The sequence below is a fragment of the Loxodonta africana genome, chromosome 7 (assembly GCF_030014295.1).
Source record: "Loxodonta africana isolate mLoxAfr1 chromosome 7, mLoxAfr1.hap2, whole genome shotgun sequence".
In the NCBI taxonomy this organism is placed as follows: domain Eukaryota; kingdom Metazoa; phylum Chordata; class Mammalia; order Proboscidea; family Elephantidae; genus Loxodonta; species Loxodonta africana.
Genome location: NC_087348.1, coordinates 75,282,792 through 75,304,517, shown reverse-complemented (window position 1 = coordinate 75,304,517; position 21,726 = coordinate 75,282,792). Strand labels below are relative to the sequence as shown.

The window sequence follows — 21,726 nt, the reverse complement described above, 5'->3', positions numbered from 1 at the left end:
GGAGCAGGGCACATCCTTTGGACATGGGGTCCCTGTGCCTGAGAGGCTCCTTGACCAGGAGAAGATTGATGACAAGAAATCTTCCTCTGGAGCCGACAGAGTGAGAAAGCTGACCCCTAAGGGCACCTAACAACAACTGCATTAGTTATTTATCTTCCTTTTTGAGTTTTTTTTTCCATGCTAGAATGTAAGCTATTCAAGGATCTTTGTCCACTGATAAATCCAAAGCCCCTAAAAGAGCGTTTGAAACATAGTAGGCACTCAAATTGTTGAATGAATGAACCACCTTATTGACACTTTATGATCTGGTCAAGAACAAAGCCCTATTAATGGAACTTTGACATCCATTTTCCCATTTAAGAATGAAAACACGAACTGCGACCTTGCGCTGCTCTCTGGCTCCACCTGGCGGCACATGGGCAAACTGAGTGGAGCTATTTTTAATCTCCCAGCGCGGTCTTAAATTTACCCGGAACTATTTACCGTGGTTCTTATGGCGTGCTCATCGGACCGAAAGCAGTCACACAAACTCCGGAAGAAATTACAAACAGAGCAGGAAATTTTCGTGCCCCGAGAAGCACCATCAGTAACCAATAGGTGGAAAGATACAGTTCACGTGGTGCACATTTAGCCTATCAAAGTCGTAAAATTCACTAAGTCACTCCTTTCCGCTCTTGGCTTCTTCTCTTTCGACAAGATGGCCACACCGCCTTCACCAACGAGTACTCCTCCCGCCACTCCATCCCCAGCACCGGCTACGGAGCCGGCTCCAGCCCCAGCCCCAGCCCCAAGTCCAGCCGCTGCTCCGGCTCCGGCTCCGGCTCCCGCTTCCGCACCGGTCCCGGCTCCTGCTTCTGCCCCCGCCTCATCCTCAGACCCGGCGTCAGCAGCGGCTACAACCTCGGCCTCGGCGCAGAGCTCGGCCTCAGTGCAAGCCCCAGCGCAGACCTCGGCGCCGCCGCCGCCTGGTCCAGCTCTCCCAGGGCCCTTCCCCGGCGGCCGCGTGGTCCGGCTACACCCGGTCATTTTAGCCTCCATCGTGGACAGCTATGAGCGACGCAATGAGGGCGCTGCCCGAGTAATCGGGACCCTGCTGGGTGAGTGGTGAGATAATACCGACGTTCTCTTTTCCTACCGCCCACCTCCCATGTATCGCTCCCCCTTCTCATAAACCCTTTCGTCTCTGGCGTCCTGCCGCCCCCTCCTCCCACCCCCACTTTTTGCTTGTCTCTGTATCTCACATATAATAGATAAAAAAAACTGATAAATATTGGGTACCAAGTGATTTACATTTTATTTCCGACACCATTTCACGTCAAGTATGATAACCTCCATTCTACCAAAAGTGAGCTTATATGCTCATATGCCGACTGGCAAGTGATTAAGTTGGAACTAGCACTCTTGATTCCCTAAGCCCAGTGACCAAGTTTCCCTCCTTTACCACTGACTGGAGCCCTGGTGACGCAGTGGTTAAACGTTCGGCTGCTAACCAAAAGATCAGCAGTTCGAATCCACCAGCCGCTCCTTGGAAACCCAGTGGGCAATTCTCCTCCGTTCTGTAGGGTCGTTATAAATCGGAACCGACTTAATAACAATGGCTTTTTTTTTTTTTTAATCCACTGACTAAATGCCTCTATTTTCCAAATTTTTACAAAGAAGTTTCTAACCAGCTGGCCAAGGAGTGGAGGCATCTATAAAAAGATACTCTTCCTAACAAGTAAACCAGTTTGGCTGGAGCCTGTTGAAGGTTTTATAGTATTCTGTCTTCCTAAACCCTGAGTCTGCCTCAACACCATCTCTGATATGATAAACCGTTTTCCCAATGCTGTCTCTGATTCTCTATTTGGATAAAAACCATTGTATTAATCTGTTTATGATTGACTCTGTCCTTCAAATCAAAGAATAGTCTTTTCCCTGCCCGTGTTCCAAGTTTGGAGAATAGATGTTTTATGTTAAAATCATTTTAAAACTTAAAATCACTGAAGATGTATTGTTAATAATAAATGTCTTTCTTTGGGGACTGCTGGTCCCACGAGATTGATTTTCACTCCATTTTATCGCAGGCTTTAGACATCTTTGCGGACCCACTCCAGTCCCGTGCATCATTTCTCTTTCTTACTCTTGAAAATGTAGTAGTCCTTACACCTTAGAAGACAATATATTGTCTTCTAAGGTGTGAGGACAAGATTTGTAGGCAGACACCACCAAATGTTAGCCATGTGCCTTGAGGCAAATTACCCAAAAGTTAGTTCTTTTGAGGGCTACTTTAGACTTAGTGTTTGTGAGAACTAAGTTATTACAGAAAGCATCTAACTCAGTTCTGGTATACATTAGATGCAAAACAGCTTTACCAAATCAGGCCTGAACTCATTGCCAGCGAGTCCATTCCAACTCATAGCAACCCTGTAGAATAGTAGAACTGCCCCATAGAGTTTCCAAGGCTGTGGAAGCAGACTGCCACATTTTTCTCCCGTAGGGTGGCTGGTGGTTTCAAACCACCCACTGCACCACCAAAGCACACACACACAAGTTCTCCTTTTTATCTTTGTGGGTGTAGCACTTGGTATTTACAGAAACTAAACAATTGGCTTCCAAACATAGCTATGGCTTTTCTCAAACCAAGCCTTTACGTTTATATTCTCCTTGTCAGAAATGCCATCCCTGCTGTGCCTCAGTTGTTTTTTAAAGTTGTACCCATCTGCCAGGTTCCCAGGGCAAATGTCCAGTACCAGTCCTCCATCTCATACCACATCCTCAGCCCATTCTTAACCTCTCTAACCATGAGCGCATTCTTTGACTGTGCCCTGCTTTGAGGTCCTGTAACAAATGATTTTTGCATCACTGATTTGGTAGTCAACAAACACTGACTTACTCCTTCAGCTACACTGTCCAGGTTTCTGAACTCTGTGGAACTATTTAACCAAAGTTTATGCTTAAAAAAAAAAATTGCCGTCAAGTTGATTCTGACTCATAGCAACCCTATAGGGCAGAGTAGAACTGCCCCACATAGTTTCTAAGGCTGAAATCTTTGTGGAAGCAGACTGCCACATGTTTCTTCCATGGAGTAGCTGGTGGATTCGAACCTTTTGGTTAGCAGCCAAGTGCTTTCACTGTTGCATCACCAGGGCTTCCTGGTTTATGCTTAGTGCCCCAAATATCACAGCAATCCTCTGGAAGGTCCCCTTCCAGATGGAGATCGCGGTATAGCACAAAGTGTTATAGGGGCAGTGCTTATACAAGGACAAAGCATAGATCCTGCCTGTAAGAAACTTGGAATTTTCCCAGGTACACGTTCATTCAAGAAACATATTTCATTTGTTTAAGTGAAGTTACGAGTGCCTTTTGAGTACTGGAAACTGTTAGATACTTAGAATTCAAAGTTTGAGAAAATGAGCTGTACTCTAAACTTAAGATGGACAAATAGTCTTATATACAAATAATAAGAATGTAACATGATGAGTGATCTGATAGAAGGGTGTTCGAAGTGCTGTGGAAGTACAGGAGACTATCTTGGAAGGTTGGGAAAGGATTTACAGAAAAGATGGATTTTGAGCTGGGCATTCCAGCAAATGTAAGAAGTGTGAAACACTAGAGTCTTAAGAGCCATCACACAAATAGCTTTATGCACACCTGTGTTTATTGCAGTATTATTTGCAATAGATGGAATAATGTTTCCAAAAAGATGGAAACAACCTAAATGCTCAACAGATGATTGGATAAACATTATGGTATGAAGACACAATGGAATACTTCGCAACAGTAAAGAAACAGTGAATCATTGAAACATCTCACAACATAGATGAATCTGGAGGGCATTATGCTGAATGAAATAAGTTAATCACAAAAGGACAAATATTGTATGAGACCACTATTATAAAAACTCAAGAAGAGGTTTACACACACAAAAAAACAATCTTTGGTGGTTACAAGGGAGGGGAGGGGAAATCACTAACTAGATAGTAGAAAAGTGTTAACTTTGGTGAGGGGAAAGGCAACACACAATATAGGGGAAGTTGTAGAAACTTCCTAGACACATCCAAACACTTTGAGGGGCTAAGTTCCTGGGGCCGAGAGCTGGAGACCATAGTCTCAGGGAATATCTAGGACAATTGGCATAACAGTTCACAAAATGTTCTACATCCTACTTTGGTGAGTAGAACCTGGGTTCTTAAAAGCTTGTGAGTGGCCATCTAACATACATCCATTGGGCCCATCCCATTTGGAACAAAGGCGAATGAAGAAAACCAAAGACACAAGGAAAATACTAGTCCAAAGAACTAACGGACCACATGAACCACAGCCTCCACTAGCATGAAACCAGAAGAACTAGATGGTGCCCAGCTACCACCACCTACCACTCTGACAGGGCTCCCAATAGAGGGTACTGGACAAAGCAGAAGAAAAGTGTAGAACAAAATTCAAATTCACAAGAAAAAAAAAATGATCTGACAGACTGGAGGAACCCCTAATACTCTGGCCCCCAGACATCCTGCTAACTCAGAATTGAAGCCACTCCCAAAGTCCACCTTTCAGCCAAAGATTAGACAGGCCTATAAAACAAACAAAAACATGCATAAGGAACATGCTTCTTAGTTCAATCAAGTATACAAGACCAAATGGGCAACACCTGCCCAAAAGCAAGATGAGAGGGCAGGAAGGGACAGGAAAACTGGATGAATGGACATGGGGAACTGGGGTGGAAAAGGAATGGGGGAGAGAGCTGACACAACGTGGAAATTGTAGCCAATGACAGAAAACAATTTGTATAAATTTTTGAATGAGAAACTAATTTGTGCTGTAAACTTTCGCCTAAAGCACAATTTAAAAAAAAATAGTAGACTGAATGTGGAAAAATGAAAATGATTCATTTGTTAAGGTGGTGGAATTTACCCCAAATTTATTTTACATTATATCGATTTATATTGCCATTAAAAAAAAAAAAGGCATCTGAATAGTTCTGTTATTACAGGGATGTGGGAAAGAGAGGAGATGTGGCAGGAAATACAGCTAGCAAAGTGAGGAGCCATAAGTGGTATTAAGTAACTGCAAATGTGTAAAGTACTGTGAAGGAGAATTACAGGCAACTGTGGCGGGGAGGGGGGTGCCGGCAAGGAGTCCCCTGGGTGGTGTAAACAGCTAAGTGCTCAACTACTAACTGAAAGATTAGTGGTTCGAATCTACCCAAAGGTGCTTTTAAAGAAAGCCCTGGCAGTCTGCTTCTGAAAGGCCACAGCCTTGAAAACCGTATGAAGTACAGTTCTACTCTGCGCACACGGGGTCTTCATGAATTGGAATCAACTCAATGGCGACTGGTTTGGTTTGGTCTGAATTTTTGTGAGAGGACAAAATGGCAGCCTAGCCTGCTTTGGGGTAAGTTGGGGAAGATCTTGAGCAGTAGGAATTTCAGCCAAGACTAAATAGGAATTAAAGATCATTCTGGCTGCTCTGTGGAAAGCGGATAAGAGACAGGCACGAGCTATGCATGGACACCAGATAGAAGCTGTTCTAGTAATTCCAGAGTGTAGTGAGTGGGGGTGAAGAGGAGCAGATGAGTTGAGAGAGAGGAGATAGAATTTATAGGACTTTGGTATGAATCAGAAATGAGGGATTACAGAGAAGAAAGTATCAAGAATGACTCAGATCCCTTGTTGGGTGTGGAAAAAGACAGAATGTAGGGGTTGAATTCTGTCTGGGACATACTTCTTTTGAGGTGTCCATTGAGCTTCCAGGTGGAGTTACCAAGTAGAAAACTGAATATAAAGATCTGGACTACAAAAGAGAGATGTGGACAAGTTCCTAGTTTTAGGAATTGTGTCACTGGAATATAGAAGATAATATAAACCATAAAAATGGATTCAGCCACCTGGAGCAGGGGTTGGCAGACTTTGTGTAAAGAAACAGACAGTGAATATTTTAGCTCTGTGGGCCATAGGCCTCTGTTGTAACTACTCATCTCTGAGTGAGGAGTAGCTGTAGACAACGTGTAAAATGATTGAGCATGGCTGTATTTCTGTAAAACTTTATTTACAAAAACAGTGGTAGTGCCTGACGTAGGGAAGGAGTATAGAATGAGAAGATAAGAGACCTCTGACAGAACCCTGAAAACTTGAGAAGTCAGGTAGAGTAGCCAGCAAAGAAGATTGAAAAGATACAACCAGAAAAGGAGGAAGGAAACTAGGAGATTGGTGTCATGGAAGCCCAGGGAAAAGAAAATTTCAAGATGGAAGGGGTGGCCAAGCCTGTTGAGTGCTGATGAGAGGTCAAGTAAGAAAGAATGCATATCCTTTGGGTTTAGGAACATACTTTCAGCTAAGGGAACAGAAAGCATAGTGAAGTAGAATTGGACGTTCACTAGTGGGTATAGGCAGCATTGAGGTCTGTGGTAGATAGGGAAGCACTTGGAAGTCTGGGTTGGGAAGTGCCAGTAGATAAGATAATGGAGAAGTCAAGTCACTTTTGATCTTATTTAGTGAGGTCAGGAAATAAATGTAGTGGGAGTAAATAATCAGAACTAGGAGGATCGGAGTTAGTGGTGAAGATTGACATTGACGTTTAAGGTTTACGGATAGAGGATTTCTGGATGATGATAGGGTTAAAGCTACGATCATGGGACCAGATGACTAAAGGGAGGTACAGATGAGACTCCTAAAATTGTGCTCAAGTGTTTGAGACTAAGCTACTAGGTGCTCTGCGTGGACACTGTTAGAATCTTCCTGGTAGCTCTGCCTATTAAATTACAGGAAGAAAGTCTCAAAACCAAATCCATTGCCATCATGTTGACTCTGACTCAGAACAACTTGCTAGGACAGAGTAGAACTGCTCTGTAGGGTTTCCGATGCTGTAATCTTTATGGAAGCAGAGTGCCACGTCTTACTCTCACAGAGTGGCAGGTGGGTTCGAACTACCAACCTTTCAGTTAGCAGCCCACTGCTTAACCACTGTGCCACCAAGGCTCTTTGAGACTGAAAAATCAAGGTCATAGAATACTGTATGATCCCATTTATGTGAAATAGGCAAACATATGGAGACCAAAGTTTATTAGTGGTAACCAGGGATGGGAGGGAGGAGGAAAGTTGTTGTTTTGCTTAATAGGCGTTGAATTTCTGTTAATGGTGGTAGAATAATTTAGAAACGGGGTGATGGCTGTACAGCGTGGTGAACATAATCAATGTCACTGAATTGTATGTGTAAAAAATGTTTAATTGACAAAGATTTGGCATGTATATTTTTACTACAAATTGAAAATCTATATATACACCCAAACACCTCATGGGACTTGGTTCTTTGAAGGTTTAGAATCATAGTTTCATGGGACGTCCCAATTAATTGGCCTAATAATGAGTTTAGTGCTTCTGTTTTATGTCCTAATTCTTGTGTAGTGTCTGGAATCTTAAAAGCTTGCAAGTGGCCATCCAAGGCACAACAATTGGTCTCTGTTCACCTGGAGCAACAGAGGAAGAAAGAGAGTCAGGAATAGGAGGAAGATGTGGAATGTGTGGGTAATTGCCTTCATGAACAACTGCCTCCTTTGTCATGAGACCAGAAGGACTAGATGGCGCCCTGCTACCATTACTGAACATTTTGGTCAAAGATTCCATAGAAGAATCCTGATAAAAGGGGGAAAATGCAGAACAGAATTTCAAATTGTCATGGACTCCAGACTTTCTGGAGCAATAGAGGCTGGATAAATCCCTGAAACTATTGCCCTGAGATTATCTTTAAACCTTAAACCAAAAATATCCCCTGAAGTCATCTTAAAACCAAATAATAGTTTAGCTTAACTAGTAAAGAAATGTCTGTCTTGAGCACTATGCTCTTTTAAGGACTATCTGTATAGGATCAGATTGACAACAGCAACTTGAAAGATAAGGAGCAATGAGTTTATGTTGATGAGGGAGGAACAACTCAAAAGGAGGGTGAGGAATGGTTGCACAACTCGAAGAATGTCATCAGCGTCACTGAATTGTACATGTAGAAACTGTTGAATTGGTATATGTTTTGCTTTGCACATTCTCAAGTACAACAACAAAATATATGGAAAAAATATGTATATATTAAGGTCATAGGATGAGGGTGCGGAGTAGGGCTAGTAGTGGAAAGTAACACACAGAAGGAGACCCTGTTAGGGAAGAACAGACCCTGTTCGGTAATGATTAGTGGAAGGAGTTGGCAATGGCTCCAGGGTTTCAGCTCTTGGCAGAATCCTGGTCTCATTGATGCACATGGCTGAACTTGGAACTAGAAAGTTCAGTGTGGTGTTGTGAAGAGTGGACTTTGGCTTTCGTTGTGGACTTTGAAGAGACCTAAAGTGTTTTTGAAAGTAGCTGGAGGCTGTTTGGAGCCCTAGGATTACATAACACATGAATGATTCTCTTCACAGGAACTGTCGACAAGCACTCAGTGGAAGTTACCAATTGCTTCTCAGTGCCTCACAATGAGTCTGAAGATGAGGTGAGTGGGTATCTGGGCTGCCCCCTGTAGTCTCTAGCTGTTCATTTGCTGGGCTTCTCTGCCCATACCATATGTGGTGCTCATAACTAGAGCTCCTTCAGCCAGGGGAGCTTTGTTCCATTTGTATAGTACTTCTCCTGGGTGTGGTCTATCTATTTGGGTGGCCTCTCTACCTATTTTTTTGTAGGCTTCTGACTTCTTAGCTTCCCTTACTGTGTTCCTTCTTAGGTGGCTGTTGATATGGAATTTGCTAAGAACATGTATGAATTGCACAAGAAAGTCTCTCCAAATGAGCTCATCCTGGGCTGGTAAGTCGAAGGGGGAAATGGAAAGTCTCCCAGTGACTGCCAGGGTGTCCTGCCACCAGACTTGTATTGGAAGTATGTTACCTCACCCCAGTACCAACCAGTTGCCATCAAGTTGATTCCAACTCATGGTGACCCCATATGTTTCAGACTGGAACGCTGTCAGAGTGGTCCATACAGTTTTTAATGGCTGTGATCTTTCAGAAGTAGATCTCCAGGCTTTTCTTCGAAGTCTTTTCTGGGTGGACTCAAATCTCCAACCTGTCGATTAGGAGCTGAGCATGTTAACCATTTGTACCACCCAGGAACTCCACATTACGTCAAAGCCAAAAACCAAACCCATTGCCATTGAGTCGATTCCGACTCATAGTGACCCTACAGGCCAGGGTAGAACTACCCCATAGAGGTTCCAGGGAGCACCTGGTGGATTCGAACTGCCGACCGTTTTGGTTAGCAGCTGTAGCACATAAGCACTATGCCACCAGGGTTTCCATATTTCATTGAGGAACCATGAATTTAATATATTTTGCTGGCAGGTCTGATCCTTGTGAGGCCAGAAACGTTTGTTTTGAATTGTAGCTTTTACTGAGCAAGTCTTTTTGCCTTACTGGTGACGTGAGATTTTATTGACAACTCTGTGTCGGCCTTTTACTTGATTTGTGTAGTTTCCAGTGTGGGGAGAGAATACTAGCGTTTTAAACACTGCTGCCACCGCCAGATTGGTATTTATGTCACATGTAGACATGAATCCATTTGTTGACCTCCATGACTATGTTCTACTTCCCAGGTATGCTACGGGCCATGACATCACAGAGCACTCTGTGCTGATCCATGAGTACTACAGCCGAGAGGCCCCCAACCCCATTCACCTCACTGTGGACACGAGCCTCCAGAATGGCCGCATGAGCATCAAGGCCTATGTCAGGTGACCACAGTCTTGGGCCACAAGGGCACAAAAGACTATATAGCTTAGCCTGGCTAATGCTACCCTGCCCCCAAGCAAATTGAATTCCTTCATGGTATAACTCACTGCCTTCTAAGGAAGCCCGTTGCTTCCCTCTTAACAGTTACCATAAGGAAGGTTTTACTCTGAAACAAAATCTGTCCCTGTAATTTCCACTCACTGATCCTTAGTTCTGCCTCAGGTTCTACTTGTCACTCTTAACCAATTTCAGATGACAGCCCTTTAGATGTTTGAGGAAGCTCTTGTGTGTCTTTCATGTCATCTTTTCTAGAATCTACATACTTATATGGTGTTCTTTTCATAGTTCTGCACCATGTTCATTGCTTTCCTGAGCTATCCCATAGTTGGCCATTATCCCTAGTACTGAGCATAGTATGCAGAGTAATACAGATTAAAGGGAGACTGTCCTTATTTTGAGGGCATCTAGTAACCCAGCATTGAGTGGCAGTAACATCTGACACACTGAGCTTGCTGCCAGTTAAAACTCCAGGTAATGGGGGATGTTGAGAAAGGTCCTGGTGGCATGCTGAGGAAGGTGCTGCTTTGGGCGTTGAAGGATTATATTTTCCCGTTACAATGAAGGTATTTGTTAGTGCGTCTCTTATAGTGTGGAATTTTGTACTGTTTCTGTGTCTGTTGCTAATGTAACACGTTAATTGTTAACGTTTACAGCAAAGATGGTGGGTGCTAAGTCCTTGTGGGCTGTAGCACTAAGCCCTGGCTGTTGCCTGATTGCTTATATTTAAGACTCCTCAAAATTGACTTGAAAGTGTATGGTTGATTTAGTAAAGACACTCACCTTTAGTGAGATTATTTATAGCCCACAATCCAGTAGTGTTGGTGGGCAAGAGCCTTGTTTTTTCATTATGTGAACCAAGGTATTGATGGAGGGCTCAGTCCCAGAATAGACCCAGCCCTATATCTTCTTTCCATGGGAGTGGTGTATAGGCAGCCAGCTCCACAGGGAAATCCAGTCTTCTGTCCTGCTCATCGCCAAGGTTGTGCACTGTATGAATTAATCTTCTAAAAGGTACCAGGCCAGCTCTAAAAGCTGAGTCCCCCCTCACAGGCCAAGGGTTTGCCGTGTGGAATGAGGTAAAGGGAGAAAGTGACTTTTGGTCCCATGAGACCTCTAAGGTTCAAATGGTCTTACCCTTCTTACCTTGGAACCTTTGAAGCTATACTCTTGGCTCCATACTCTTGCTTCTCATTGCTGTGGCTGCTTTTCCAGCCTAGACTAGGCATGGAAGCCGTCTCCCAAGGGTGTCTGTTTACCTTGACCTTCTCTCTCCCCAGCACTTTAATGGGTGTCCCTGGGAGGACCATGGGGGTGATGTTCACACCTCTGACAGTGAGATATGCATATTATGACACCGAACGCATCGGAGGTGAGTAACCTTTCCAGACCCTCCTCAGAGGTCTCTGGCATTTTGTGGGGAAGGGAGTGGCTGCTCTGTAAAGGGATGGAGGGCTTGGGTGCTTATTGACCCTGTGAGATTGTGATGGTAGAGAGGCCTACTGGTATCTCCAGCCCTGTTTCTTGGAAGTAACTATCTTGGTTATTCCTAAATGAATCATCTGTACTCACTTTCCCATTTTTTCTGTTTTCTGCTCTTTCCCTGCTACTGTAGGTTGAGGGCAGTGAGACTAGGGCACTGACAGTGACTGCCCTTTTCCTGCCCTCCAATCCTTCTCTCTCCTCAACTCTGCTCTTCCTATCAGACCTTTAATGCTTGCTTCAGCCAGTCCCTCCTTCCCTAAAATCTGTTTTGTGTTCCTGTTTTGCCTCAGTAATGAGAGACTTATTTTACCTTCCCACAAATTAATCAGCCATATTGGCTACCAGTCACTGAGTTTGCTTGGTTTACAATCACATTACTCTCATTTCCTCTACTCTCATTGGTAATTTTCCTTGTGGTTTTCACTTCTTCCTTCTTGGGAAGTTGCTAGAATTATTTTCCCTATTGTTTCTCTCTCTCTCTCTCAGGGATGACATTGTCATGAAGACAAGTTCATTTTTCAGATACTAATATTTTGGCAGAATGAGATTTTCTAGCAACTACATATGAATTGATGTCCCCAACTTTACTACATCTTTTTTCTTTTGGTGGTATGGCCTGTACTAGGAAAGGATTGATTTTGTATTGTGGCACGCTCTTTACTGTGAAGATTATAATAAGATGATTTTCTTAAGAGCACAGCACACAGTGTCTTTGGTAAATGTGTTCGCCAGTGTTTACTGCAGGTCTATTTCCCATATTCAGGGCTGGTGTGGTCCTTCTCAGTCTGTCCTGACCCACTAGTCCGTCTTCTGTTGTGAGGGGTTTATCAGAGCATTTGTTATTAAATTGATGGCTTATAATTACTCATTTTTACAAATCCCATCCCTATAATGTCACAGTTACACTCACATTTGCTAATACGTAGAAGTGAGACAACCGTTTTTCTCCTTTGCAGAGGTCAGCTTAAATCGTTTTATTTGTATTAGCATGTCTCCTAACCAGGTGCCTTCTTCCCAATCCTTATGAGACCTTCAGGATATTACATCAGGTGTGATCAGGGCTTACATGAAAATGACTCACAGTGGGCCCTCATAGCAGTGGTGGGAACGGAGGAGGTTCAGAGACAAAACAGATTTCTCGTGAATGTATGTGAATGTGGATGCTGAGCTTCTGAGGCAAAGTGAGGGAGAGACACTTCCTCTGTGTTTAAATAGAATGTATTCAGCCCTGGGCATCTATCAGAAGCTCCCGTGGAACTTTTGCTTAATGTAGGTACCAGAGTCCCGCTGCCAAAATTCTGATTTTATAAATTGCGAGTGGGACCCAGAGTTTATTGCTTTTTTTTTTTTTTTTTTTTTTTAACTCTGTCAATGATTCTGTGTTAGGATTCAGGAATAGAAGTTATTGTAAGGCTTGTATTGATCAGAAGTCACATTCTCTTGTGTAAATGGAATTCAAGGTAATTTTTTGAGAAATTGTTAGAGGTGGGAAATTATCAGCACCAGAGGCTATGTGGGTATTCATAGGAGACTAGAATCGATGATTAACACAGCAGTAGGTGAAGGAGCTGGCTCTACCAGGAGGAAGGAAAGCTATAAGGGCAGAGCAGTGAGTTTGAGGAAGCAGAATGAGTCCAAGGGGAGGGTTGCTGAGAGTCAGAAGGTCTAGATGCAGACCATCTTCTTCAGGATAGGATGACTTGGTTTCCTGTGTCTCTTCGTAACACCCCCGCAGTTGACTTGATAATGAAGACCTGTTTTAGCCCCAACCGGGTTATCGGGCTCTCAAGTGACCTGCAGCAAGTCGGAGGGGCATCAGCCCGTATCCAGGATGCCCTAAGCACAGTGTTGCAGTATGCAGAAGATGTACTGGTAAGGAGGGCAGAGGGCAGACAAAGGGGAGGGCACAGGTCTCCGCTCTGGAGTCACTGAGGGATGTGCTGGTGAAATGACAGTCCTCTCAGTGGTGAGAATTAACTGTGCCTCATTGAATCTTTGTTTTGGTGCTCAGTCTGGAAAGGTGTCAGCTGATAATACTGTGGGCCGCTTCTTGATGAGTCTGGTTAACCAAGTGCCCAAAATCATTCCTGATGACTTTGAAACCATGCTCAACAGCAACATCAATGTGAGTGCTATCATTCTGGGAGCCTGGGTCCTTCCCCAACCTCAGCACTTCCACAGGAATGTGAAGGAACGTGAAGGCGGCTAGGGAGTCGAGTGGGATGGTCTGGAGTAGAGCAGAGGAAGCAGGCTTCACCTGCGGCACGCTTACAGCCCAGCTTGGGAGGAAGGACAAGATAGCATACATGTTCAGGGGATTCACTTCCTTCCTTCATGATTTCAGTGTCCCGGGTGCTACGGTGACTTATTACTTAGATACATGACTGAAAGAAATGCTAAAATTCAGTTAGAGGTGCATGAAAATACGATTTCTTAATTTTCCTATCTGAGCTCACAGACCCCCCCCCCCCCATATTCTATCTTTGGATCTCCGCTTAAGAGCCCCTAGTCTATAAGAGTAACAATATTGATGAGAAAGTGTTCTCAAGCATTTCTTTCCTTCCAATCTTCCATCTTTGACTCTTGCTCGGTCTCACCCAGCTGTCATTTATCCAGGACAGTCCTCACTTTCAGCGTCCACCATGGGACTAGCCAGGACTGGGTTTTCTGGGCCCTTTCCATCCAACCACTCACTCATGGATTCTTTCTCTTCCAGGACCTGCTGATGGTGACCTACCTGGCCAACCTCACACAGTCACAGATTGCCCTCAATGAGAAACTTGTAAACCTGTGAATGGGCCCCAAGCAGCACTTCTGCCAATCTGGGCCCCAGCCCTGGAATTCAGAATGGAGTGAAGTCTTTGTGGTCTTGAGTCACACTGAATCAGTCAACTGATTGCAATTCTAAATAAATACATAGCCTACTTTTGTAAACAGACTCCATCTTATGTGAGTTTATTGGTGGATGAAAGAGAAAGAACTGTTGTAGAACCCAGCAGGAAACGCGGTAGTGAATACTCTGGGTAAAAGCTAGGTGTGTGTTGGACATGACTGTTGCCAACGGAACACTCACAGCCCAGGCCACCTTAGCTTCACCTGAACCCAGACCTGATAGCCTTCTTGGCCCACTAGTTTTACAGTGGCCCTTTTTCTTCACCCTCTTTTGCCTGTGATGAGATCAAGCTGGACCTCTAAAAAAAAATTTCTTTCCGTCACTACTTCTTAGCATCTTACATGGATGGCAGTACAAAGTGTTGCTTTACAAAGTACCTAAAGAATGTGCTAGCAAATGGGAGGAGAGAAAAGAAGGCGAGGAGACAGATTTCCATCCTGGGATGCTTGAGGACAGGTTATAAAAAGACAGCCTTCTCCAGGTGGGAATTAACTGTGCTCTGCCAGTTTTTTATTTTGGTTTTCAGTCTAGAAAGTTGCCCACTGGCAGTACTGTTGACCATGTCGTGACAGGTCATGTGGCTTCCACAGGGAATGAAAATGGGACTCCATGGAGAGAAAATAGAGAATTGGATGCCAAATCTGAACTAAAAGCTTGTGATCAGCGGTCATGTCTTAAAGTGCTTGAGCAGTAGAATGAAGCTGTTTGCCTCTGTTGTTTAGGGAGGCAGAACTGGTATCTCTGTGTAAAGTTTAAAGAGATCTCCCTGTTGTGTGCCGGTGAGTCAATTCTGACTCATAGTGATCCTATAGGATAGAGTAGAACTGCCCCCATAGGGTTTCCTAGGCTGAAATCTTTATAGGAGTGGATTGCCGTGTCTTTTTCTCCCACAGAGTGGCTGGTGGGTTCGAACCACTGACCTTTCAGTTAGAAGCTGAGTGCTTAACCCTTCACCACCAAGGCTCTTAAAGATTTTCCTAAAACCTCAGAAAATTGTCAGGCACTTTTAAGAGCAACGTCAGGTGATATCAAGGTTAGCCAACAGCTGTATCTAAGCAAAGACTAGATGGCATTTTCTAGAGACATTGTAGAGTAGAATATAGGCCTTTGTGACTTCAAGCATCCATTTTTATCTAAGACCTTGGAATTCTGCCAGGGTACTATAAGATAGATTAAGAACCAAACCCGTTGCCATCAAGTCAATTCCAACTCATAGCAACCCTACAGGTTAGAACAGAACTGCCCCATAGAGTTTCCAAGGAGCACCTAGTGGATTCGTGTCAACCTTTTGGTTAGCAGCTGTAGTTCTTAGCCACTGCACCACCAGGGTTTCTAAGATAAAGCAAGAAGGTATTTAGTGACTGAGGAGTATATTGGAGTGAAAAGGTAGAATGAAGGCAAATGTGGGAGGCAAAAAGGCCTGAATCTTAATTTTGGTTCCAAGATACGTAATGTTGTTAGGTACCATCGAGTCGGTTCTGACTGATAGTGACCGTTTGCACAGTAGAACGAAACCCTTTTTTTGTGCTGATCCTCTACCAAGAATGATATCCTCCTCCTCCAGGGACTGATCCCTCTTGACAACATGTCCGAAGTATGTGAGATGTAGTCTCGCCATCCTTCCTTCTAAGGAGCATTCTGGTTGTACTTCTTCCAAGACTGATTCGTTCATTCTCTTGGCAGTCCATGGTATGTTCAGTATTCTTTGCCAACGCCACAGTTCAAAGGCATCAATTCTTTTTTGGTCCTTCTTATTCATTGTCCAGCTTTTACATGCATGTAAGGCGATTGAGAGCACCATGGCTTGGGTCAAGCATCCCTTAGGCCTCAAATTGACATCTTTGGTTTTGAATACTTTAAAGAGGTCTTTTGCAACAGATTCGCCCAGTGCAATACATCATATGACTTCTTGATTCCCGCTTCCATGGGCCTTGATTGTAGATCCAAGTGAGATGAAATTCTTGACAACTTCAGCCTTTTCTCCATTTATCATGGTGTTGCTTATTGGTCCAGTTCTGAGGATTTTTGTTTTCTTTGTGTTGAGGGGTAATCCATACTGAAGGCTGTAGTCTTTGATCTTCATCGTTAAGTGTTTCAAGTCCTCTTTGATTTCGGCCAGCAAAGTTGTGTCATCTGCATATCACAGGTTGTTAATGAGTTTCCTCCAATCCTGACACCACATTCTTAAAGTATAAGGGCATAGAAAGTTGGAAGGAATAGTATGGAGAGAAAATATGTAACAGGCATGTACTCATCAAAAGAAAGTGGGTTTAGCTATATTATTGTCAGACAAATCAGACTTCAAAATAAAAGTATTATGGTATTACTGAACTTTACAATACAGCAGCCTGTAATAAAGTCTGGCTCCTTTTTTTGATGTTTGGCTACTGATGGCTTGTAAGCCTTAATCCTCCCTCCTTCCCCTTCTGTCCCAAATCTGAGCAAACTGGTAAGAAAGGCTGGGTGTTCCCTCCTTTGTTAGGAGGTTCACATCACACAGGCCCCCTCCAGTGTGGAGGAACCCTCACCCTGACCCTACTCTCTACCATAGTAAAAACCCCATGTTTATGTTCCTTTTCAAAAAAAAAAAGTAAATATTTAAAATGTGAAAAAACAAAACAGTACCTTACAACATGGAAGAAAATGATAAATTCAGGATATTGACTAATTCTGAAGAGGGAGGGAGAGGGAAGGGTATTGGCAAGGGATACAGAGTGTTTTCAATTATGGCTGTAGTGACTTCTTTAAAAAGTAGAAAAGATGTGACAATATTAAGTCATTATAAAACTAATGCATACAGATTTGTTACATTATTTTCCATAAGCCTATAATCATGTTAAAAATAGGGTTGACCTTTATCTTAAAAAAATGTGAATGTTGATTTATGTTATTCCCAGAAAGTTGGGCTACCACATGGGTTTCTATTTTTACATGAAATGGCTCAGAAATAAACTAGAACTCGGGCTTACCCCTTCTGTATTTCCAGGGAATGCACTGTCATAGGGCTGGCCCCCTATGCCCTGGTTGCCTTCCCCTTCCTGTCTCTACCTCCATCCTCATCCTTTTCCAGTTCAACCTCCTAAGAGCATTTTAGGCCCAGGGTGCAAAACCCAGTCCCCACCCACCCCCTTCCCTGAGAGGTTGATAAGAACCCAGGTATAGGGAACAGAGGCTTTGGCTTCTTTAAAAGCATGGGACAGGGGCCAGCAAAAAGAAATGGGACCCTTACTGTTTATTTCTCAGGAACCTTACTTTGTCCAAATCAGTGGCCATGGTGGGGGCGGCGAGGGGGGACGGTGGCAAAAACACCTCTTTGGAGTTAAACTGCACAGGAGCTCAGAGGAGTCATTGGGGAGGATCTTCACCGAGGAGATGAAACTAAAGCCCTGGAATGGGTGCTGAGTGTCTTCATGTGCTTGTTGGCCACCTGTATTTTTTCTCTGGTAAAATGTCTATTCAAATAAACTAGGATGAATAAATAATTACCACCACCTTTTTATTCTGAAAAAGTTTCTGAAATCCGGCTCCTATTTCACCAGTTAATAGTTTCATTTGGTAACTATTTGCATCTCCGTGAAATCCTTTCATAATTCAGACTGTCCTCTTGTGGCTACCTACTCTGATGTCAGAAATTATCCTCTTTAATCCTGCTGAAGGCAAAAATATAATATTCCCAAAACTTCCAATCGCAAGTCTACTTCCAAGGGATGTTAATCTTCCACTTCTCTGAAGAATGATTTAGAGTCTGCCTGTCTCCGAAAGCCCTTGAAAATTCAGGAAATTCATCTACATCCGCCCTGCTTATCCAGGTCACAGATTTTAGTGCAGAAAACAGTTTCACGTCCTATTCTTAATACTTCAGCCCTCGATTTAGGACTGTATTTTTGAGAATGTCTGGACTGGTCATTCTCACTTCAGGATTAGGATCTCAGCTTAGCCTCAGTTATTCCTCAATTTTTAATGAGCCTACACCAACGTTTCCCATAAGCTGGCCCAGATCTCTTTCTTTCTCTCAGGATGTCTAGCGTGTATAGCAAAGCGATGTCTATTCTGCTACATTTGACTTCAGCCCTATCTGTACGCAGCATTTCCAGAAATCGCTGACCTAGATGTCATGGAGCTGGCCTCACTCCTTGGAGCACCAAGAAATCAGTTCTTCCTGTAAGTTTACTTGGCACAGCCTGTAATTATGACGTCAGGTTCTGAGCACATCTGATAAGCACGTACCAGCCATAGTCAGCATTTCCAGGAATACTCAAGCACAACCCTAGTTGTTTAGGATAGGAATTCAATTTCTGAAACTGACTTGCTTATTGTAATGTCTAGGAATCCATGCATGCTTGGTAATGCAAGTCCTTACAGGGCAAACAAAAGCCCAGTTGTCCAACTTTTCCCCAGTGAGGTCTCACAGAAGGGAAAGCAGCTGCCTATTGTGAAGATCTAGTTCTGTTTGTAATGTTCTGTCTGGTCCATCCTGGTCTGTCAGTCTTACGAAGATATCTTCTATCTCACTGGGGTCTGCCAACCCTGTGTTTATTTTTTCTCTCTTGGTGGTGGCCTGTCAGTTTTAACAATGGTCTCTCTGTCCCAGGGTAGTAGTTCTTTCCCAAGGTAATGGGCCATTATCAGACCCATAAGCGCTTTTTTTTTTTTTTAAGCACTACTCTATGCCTGAGGATTTCTAAGTCGTGGCCACTAGGGGGCTCCAGTACACCACTTAAAGGCCTCTGGTTACTAATAACCACCTTCCTTTAGTTTCTGAGCAGTTTCCTAAGGGCCTGGCCCAGAAAAGACACTTTCAGCTTGGGAGGGACCAAAAACCAAACCAAACCCATTGCCACTGAGTCGATTCCAACTCACAGTCACCCTATAGGATAGGGTAGAACTGCCCCATAGGGTTTCCAAGGAGCAGCCGGTATATTGAAATTGCCAACATTTTGGTTAGCAGCCGTAGCTCTTAACCACTACACCACCAGGGTTTCCTAGTGAGGGCCCCTCACTCACCCTAAAGCTCCAGTACCCAGTGTAAAGGCCAGGGGCCCCTGGGCCATATACTACCTTTGGCACCACCCTTTCTCTGGATGGAAATCTGCAAAAACCTCATCTGGTGATCAGGCCTGGACCAGGGCTTTTCTTGGTCAGTGGAAGCTCCAGCATCTCTGTTCAAAAGGTTATATAGATGACAGTCTGGAAAGGGGGGGTGGACCCTCGCAGATTTCCTTGAAAGTATGTTTCCAGAGCAAGTTTTGAAATAGACTGTGTTTATTCGGGGGAATTTCCAGGTGCAGATAGAGGAAGATGACTTGGTACCATCACTCTGTGTCTCAGATGTGGCCAGCGGAAGCATCACTAGAGGATCTGGCGACTAATTTTGCACTAAATTCAAATGCTTTAGGTATGCCCTTTTTCCAAAGTAAATGGCCATAGGTTCCTTAGGGAAGAAGGACCATTTATTTTATATTTACTTGCAGTGGAATTATAAATTTATTCAAAGAGACCTGGCTTCTTCAATTAATAGGACTTGGGTCTGGGAACTAGCTTAGATTAGGAAGCTGGGTAAAAGATTGTGATTTTTCATTGGGATGGCTAACAGCCTTCTCATCAGCTCTAAATTTTTTTAAACATATTAAGAAATTTCCTAGTCAACTGCTTGACTATCAAGGCACTTTAGTTTTCATTCCAATCTTGCTGTCAGTTACAGCAATATCTCCACCTTGCCTCCAATAGTAAAGTGCCCCACCTAGCTACCTCGATGCTTCCAGAACCATATCGTTTACATTTACTTCACAGAGTCCAGTTCTGTACCAGCATCTCCTGTCAATTCGGACCTACAGAGGACAGCCATCTAAACTTCTCAAGGGTGCTCGTGTCACCATCACCAGCTCATGCTTTATTGTCATAGTGAAGGGCATGTACTCTGGGCCCTTGTAGGGAATATAAATAGGTAGTAGGTCCTCTGGTCTCGTATAATAAGTCTATTCCAATGTGCCTACCTCCCAGAGGCTCTTGACCCTCAATAAACTGCCAAGTGCCTACCTTGGGTTGGGTTCCCCTAAAATAGACCCTGAAATGAACACTGATGTGTTGTTGTCCTTAGGTGCTGTCGAGTCAGTTTTGACTCGTAGCAACCCTATGTACAACAGAATGAAACCCTGCCCGGTCCTGTGCTATCCTCACAATGTTTGAGCCCATTGTTGCAGCCACTGTGTCAGTCCATCTCATTGAGGATCTTCCTCTTCTTCACTGACTCTCTAATTTACCAAGCATGATGTTCTTCTCTATGGGCTGGTCCCTCCTGATAATATGTCAAAAGCACATGAGATGAAGTCTTGCCATCCTTGCTTCTAAGGAGCATTCTGGCTGTACTCCTTCCAAGACAGATCTGTTCATTCTTCTGGCAGTCCGTGCTATATTCAATATTCTTCACCAACACCATAATTCAAAGGCATCAATCTTCTTCAGTCTTCCTTATTCATTGTCCAGCTTTTGCATGAATATGAGACAATTGAAAATACCATGGCTCAGGTAAGGCATACCTTAGACCTCAAAATGACATCTTTGCTTTTGAAACTTTAAAGAGGTCTTTTGCAGCAGAGTTGCCCAATGTAATACGTCGTTTGATTTCTTGACTGCTGCTTCCATGGGCCTTGATTGTGGATCCAAGTAAAATGAAATCCTTGACAACTTCGATCTTTTCTCCATTTATCATGATGTTGCTTATCGGTCCAGTTGTGAGGATTTTTTTTTTCTTTATGTTGAAGTGTAATCCACACTGAAGGCTGTGGTCTCTGATCTTCATGAGTAAGTGCTTCAAGTTCTGTTTGCTTTTAGCACACAAGGTTGTGTCATCTGCATATTGCAGGTTGTTAATCAGTTAATTGTTAATACTAATGTACAAGTGATTTATTAAGGAAGTGCCCCAGTAGTATGATGATTAATGTTCAACAGCTGGCTGTCTGAAAAGGGAAAAAAAACAGCTCTGATTCATAGCATTTGTCAGTTTCCACAGATACTCCATGATGAATACTCCCACCATGGCCAATGTAAAGCTATCAACATGACATCTCTGAACAGGGAATTTGGAAGAAATGCTAACAGTCAGTTGTGAGTTGGTACTAGCCAGCTCCAGCACACCACTAAAGTAAGTCCTTCTAGGGTAGACAATTAAGAAAATGGGTGAAGAAAGGTGAAAAATAGGTAGAAATCAAGCAAGAGTGTGATCTCAGATGAAGTCTTACACAGGTAAGAGCCAACCCGATCCTACAGGGCAACTCTGGAGTACAAGTTATACCTCAGGGTTGTCACCCCCAAGGCAATGATGCTGGCCTGTCATCCTCCCGCACCTGTCACTTATTAGTCAAGAGCCATCCCAGGGTGGAAGTAAATTCCTAGCTACCTATCTCTGGCTCTTTGAGTAGCTGAGCAAAGCAGCTCCAGTAGTGAGAAGGCAGCCTTCTGAAGAAGAAGTAGAGGTGCTCAGTTTTAGAAGCAAAAGTATATGAAAGCTGTTGGCAAAAATGGAGGTGGGGAAGGTATGCATAAGAACAGTAAAAAGGGATCCAAAAGTCTCTGGGTGAAGCACCAACATTGTCTTCTATACCACCTCATTTAC

General features: G+C 43.5%; 1 protein-coding gene across 1 annotated transcript; it reads left to right on the top strand.

Annotated features, from left to right (window-relative positions):
- Window positions 1-679: 679 nt before the first annotated feature.
- EIF3F (eukaryotic translation initiation factor 3 subunit F) lies at window positions 680-14,159 on the top strand. The gene is made up of 8 exons (XM_003412024.4): window positions 680-1,097; window positions 8,381-8,451; window positions 8,680-8,759; window positions 9,544-9,681; window positions 11,017-11,108; window positions 12,957-13,093; window positions 13,233-13,346; window positions 13,938-14,159. Exons 1-8 carry the CDS (start codon window positions 698-700, stop codon window positions 14,013-14,015), a joined length of 1,110 nt encoding a protein of 369 aa, XP_003412072.1. The 5' UTR covers window positions 680-697; the 3' UTR covers window positions 14,016-14,159.
- Window positions 14,160-21,726: the final 7,567 nt, after the last annotated feature.

Bases quoted from the DNA above. Each gene is read 5' to 3' on its own strand.
- EIF3F (XM_003412024.4), top strand. From the start codon at position 698: ATGGCCACACCGCCTTCACCAACGAGTACTCCTCCCGCCACTCCATCC. The intron at 8,760-9,543 runs GTAAGTCGAAGG...TCTACTTCCCAG, and splicing joins AATGAGCTCATCCTGGGCTG to GTATGCTACGGGCCATGACA. The intron at 11,109-12,956 runs GTGAGTAACCTT...ACACCCCCGCAG, and splicing joins TGACACCGAACGCATCGGAG to TTGACTTGATAATGAAGACC.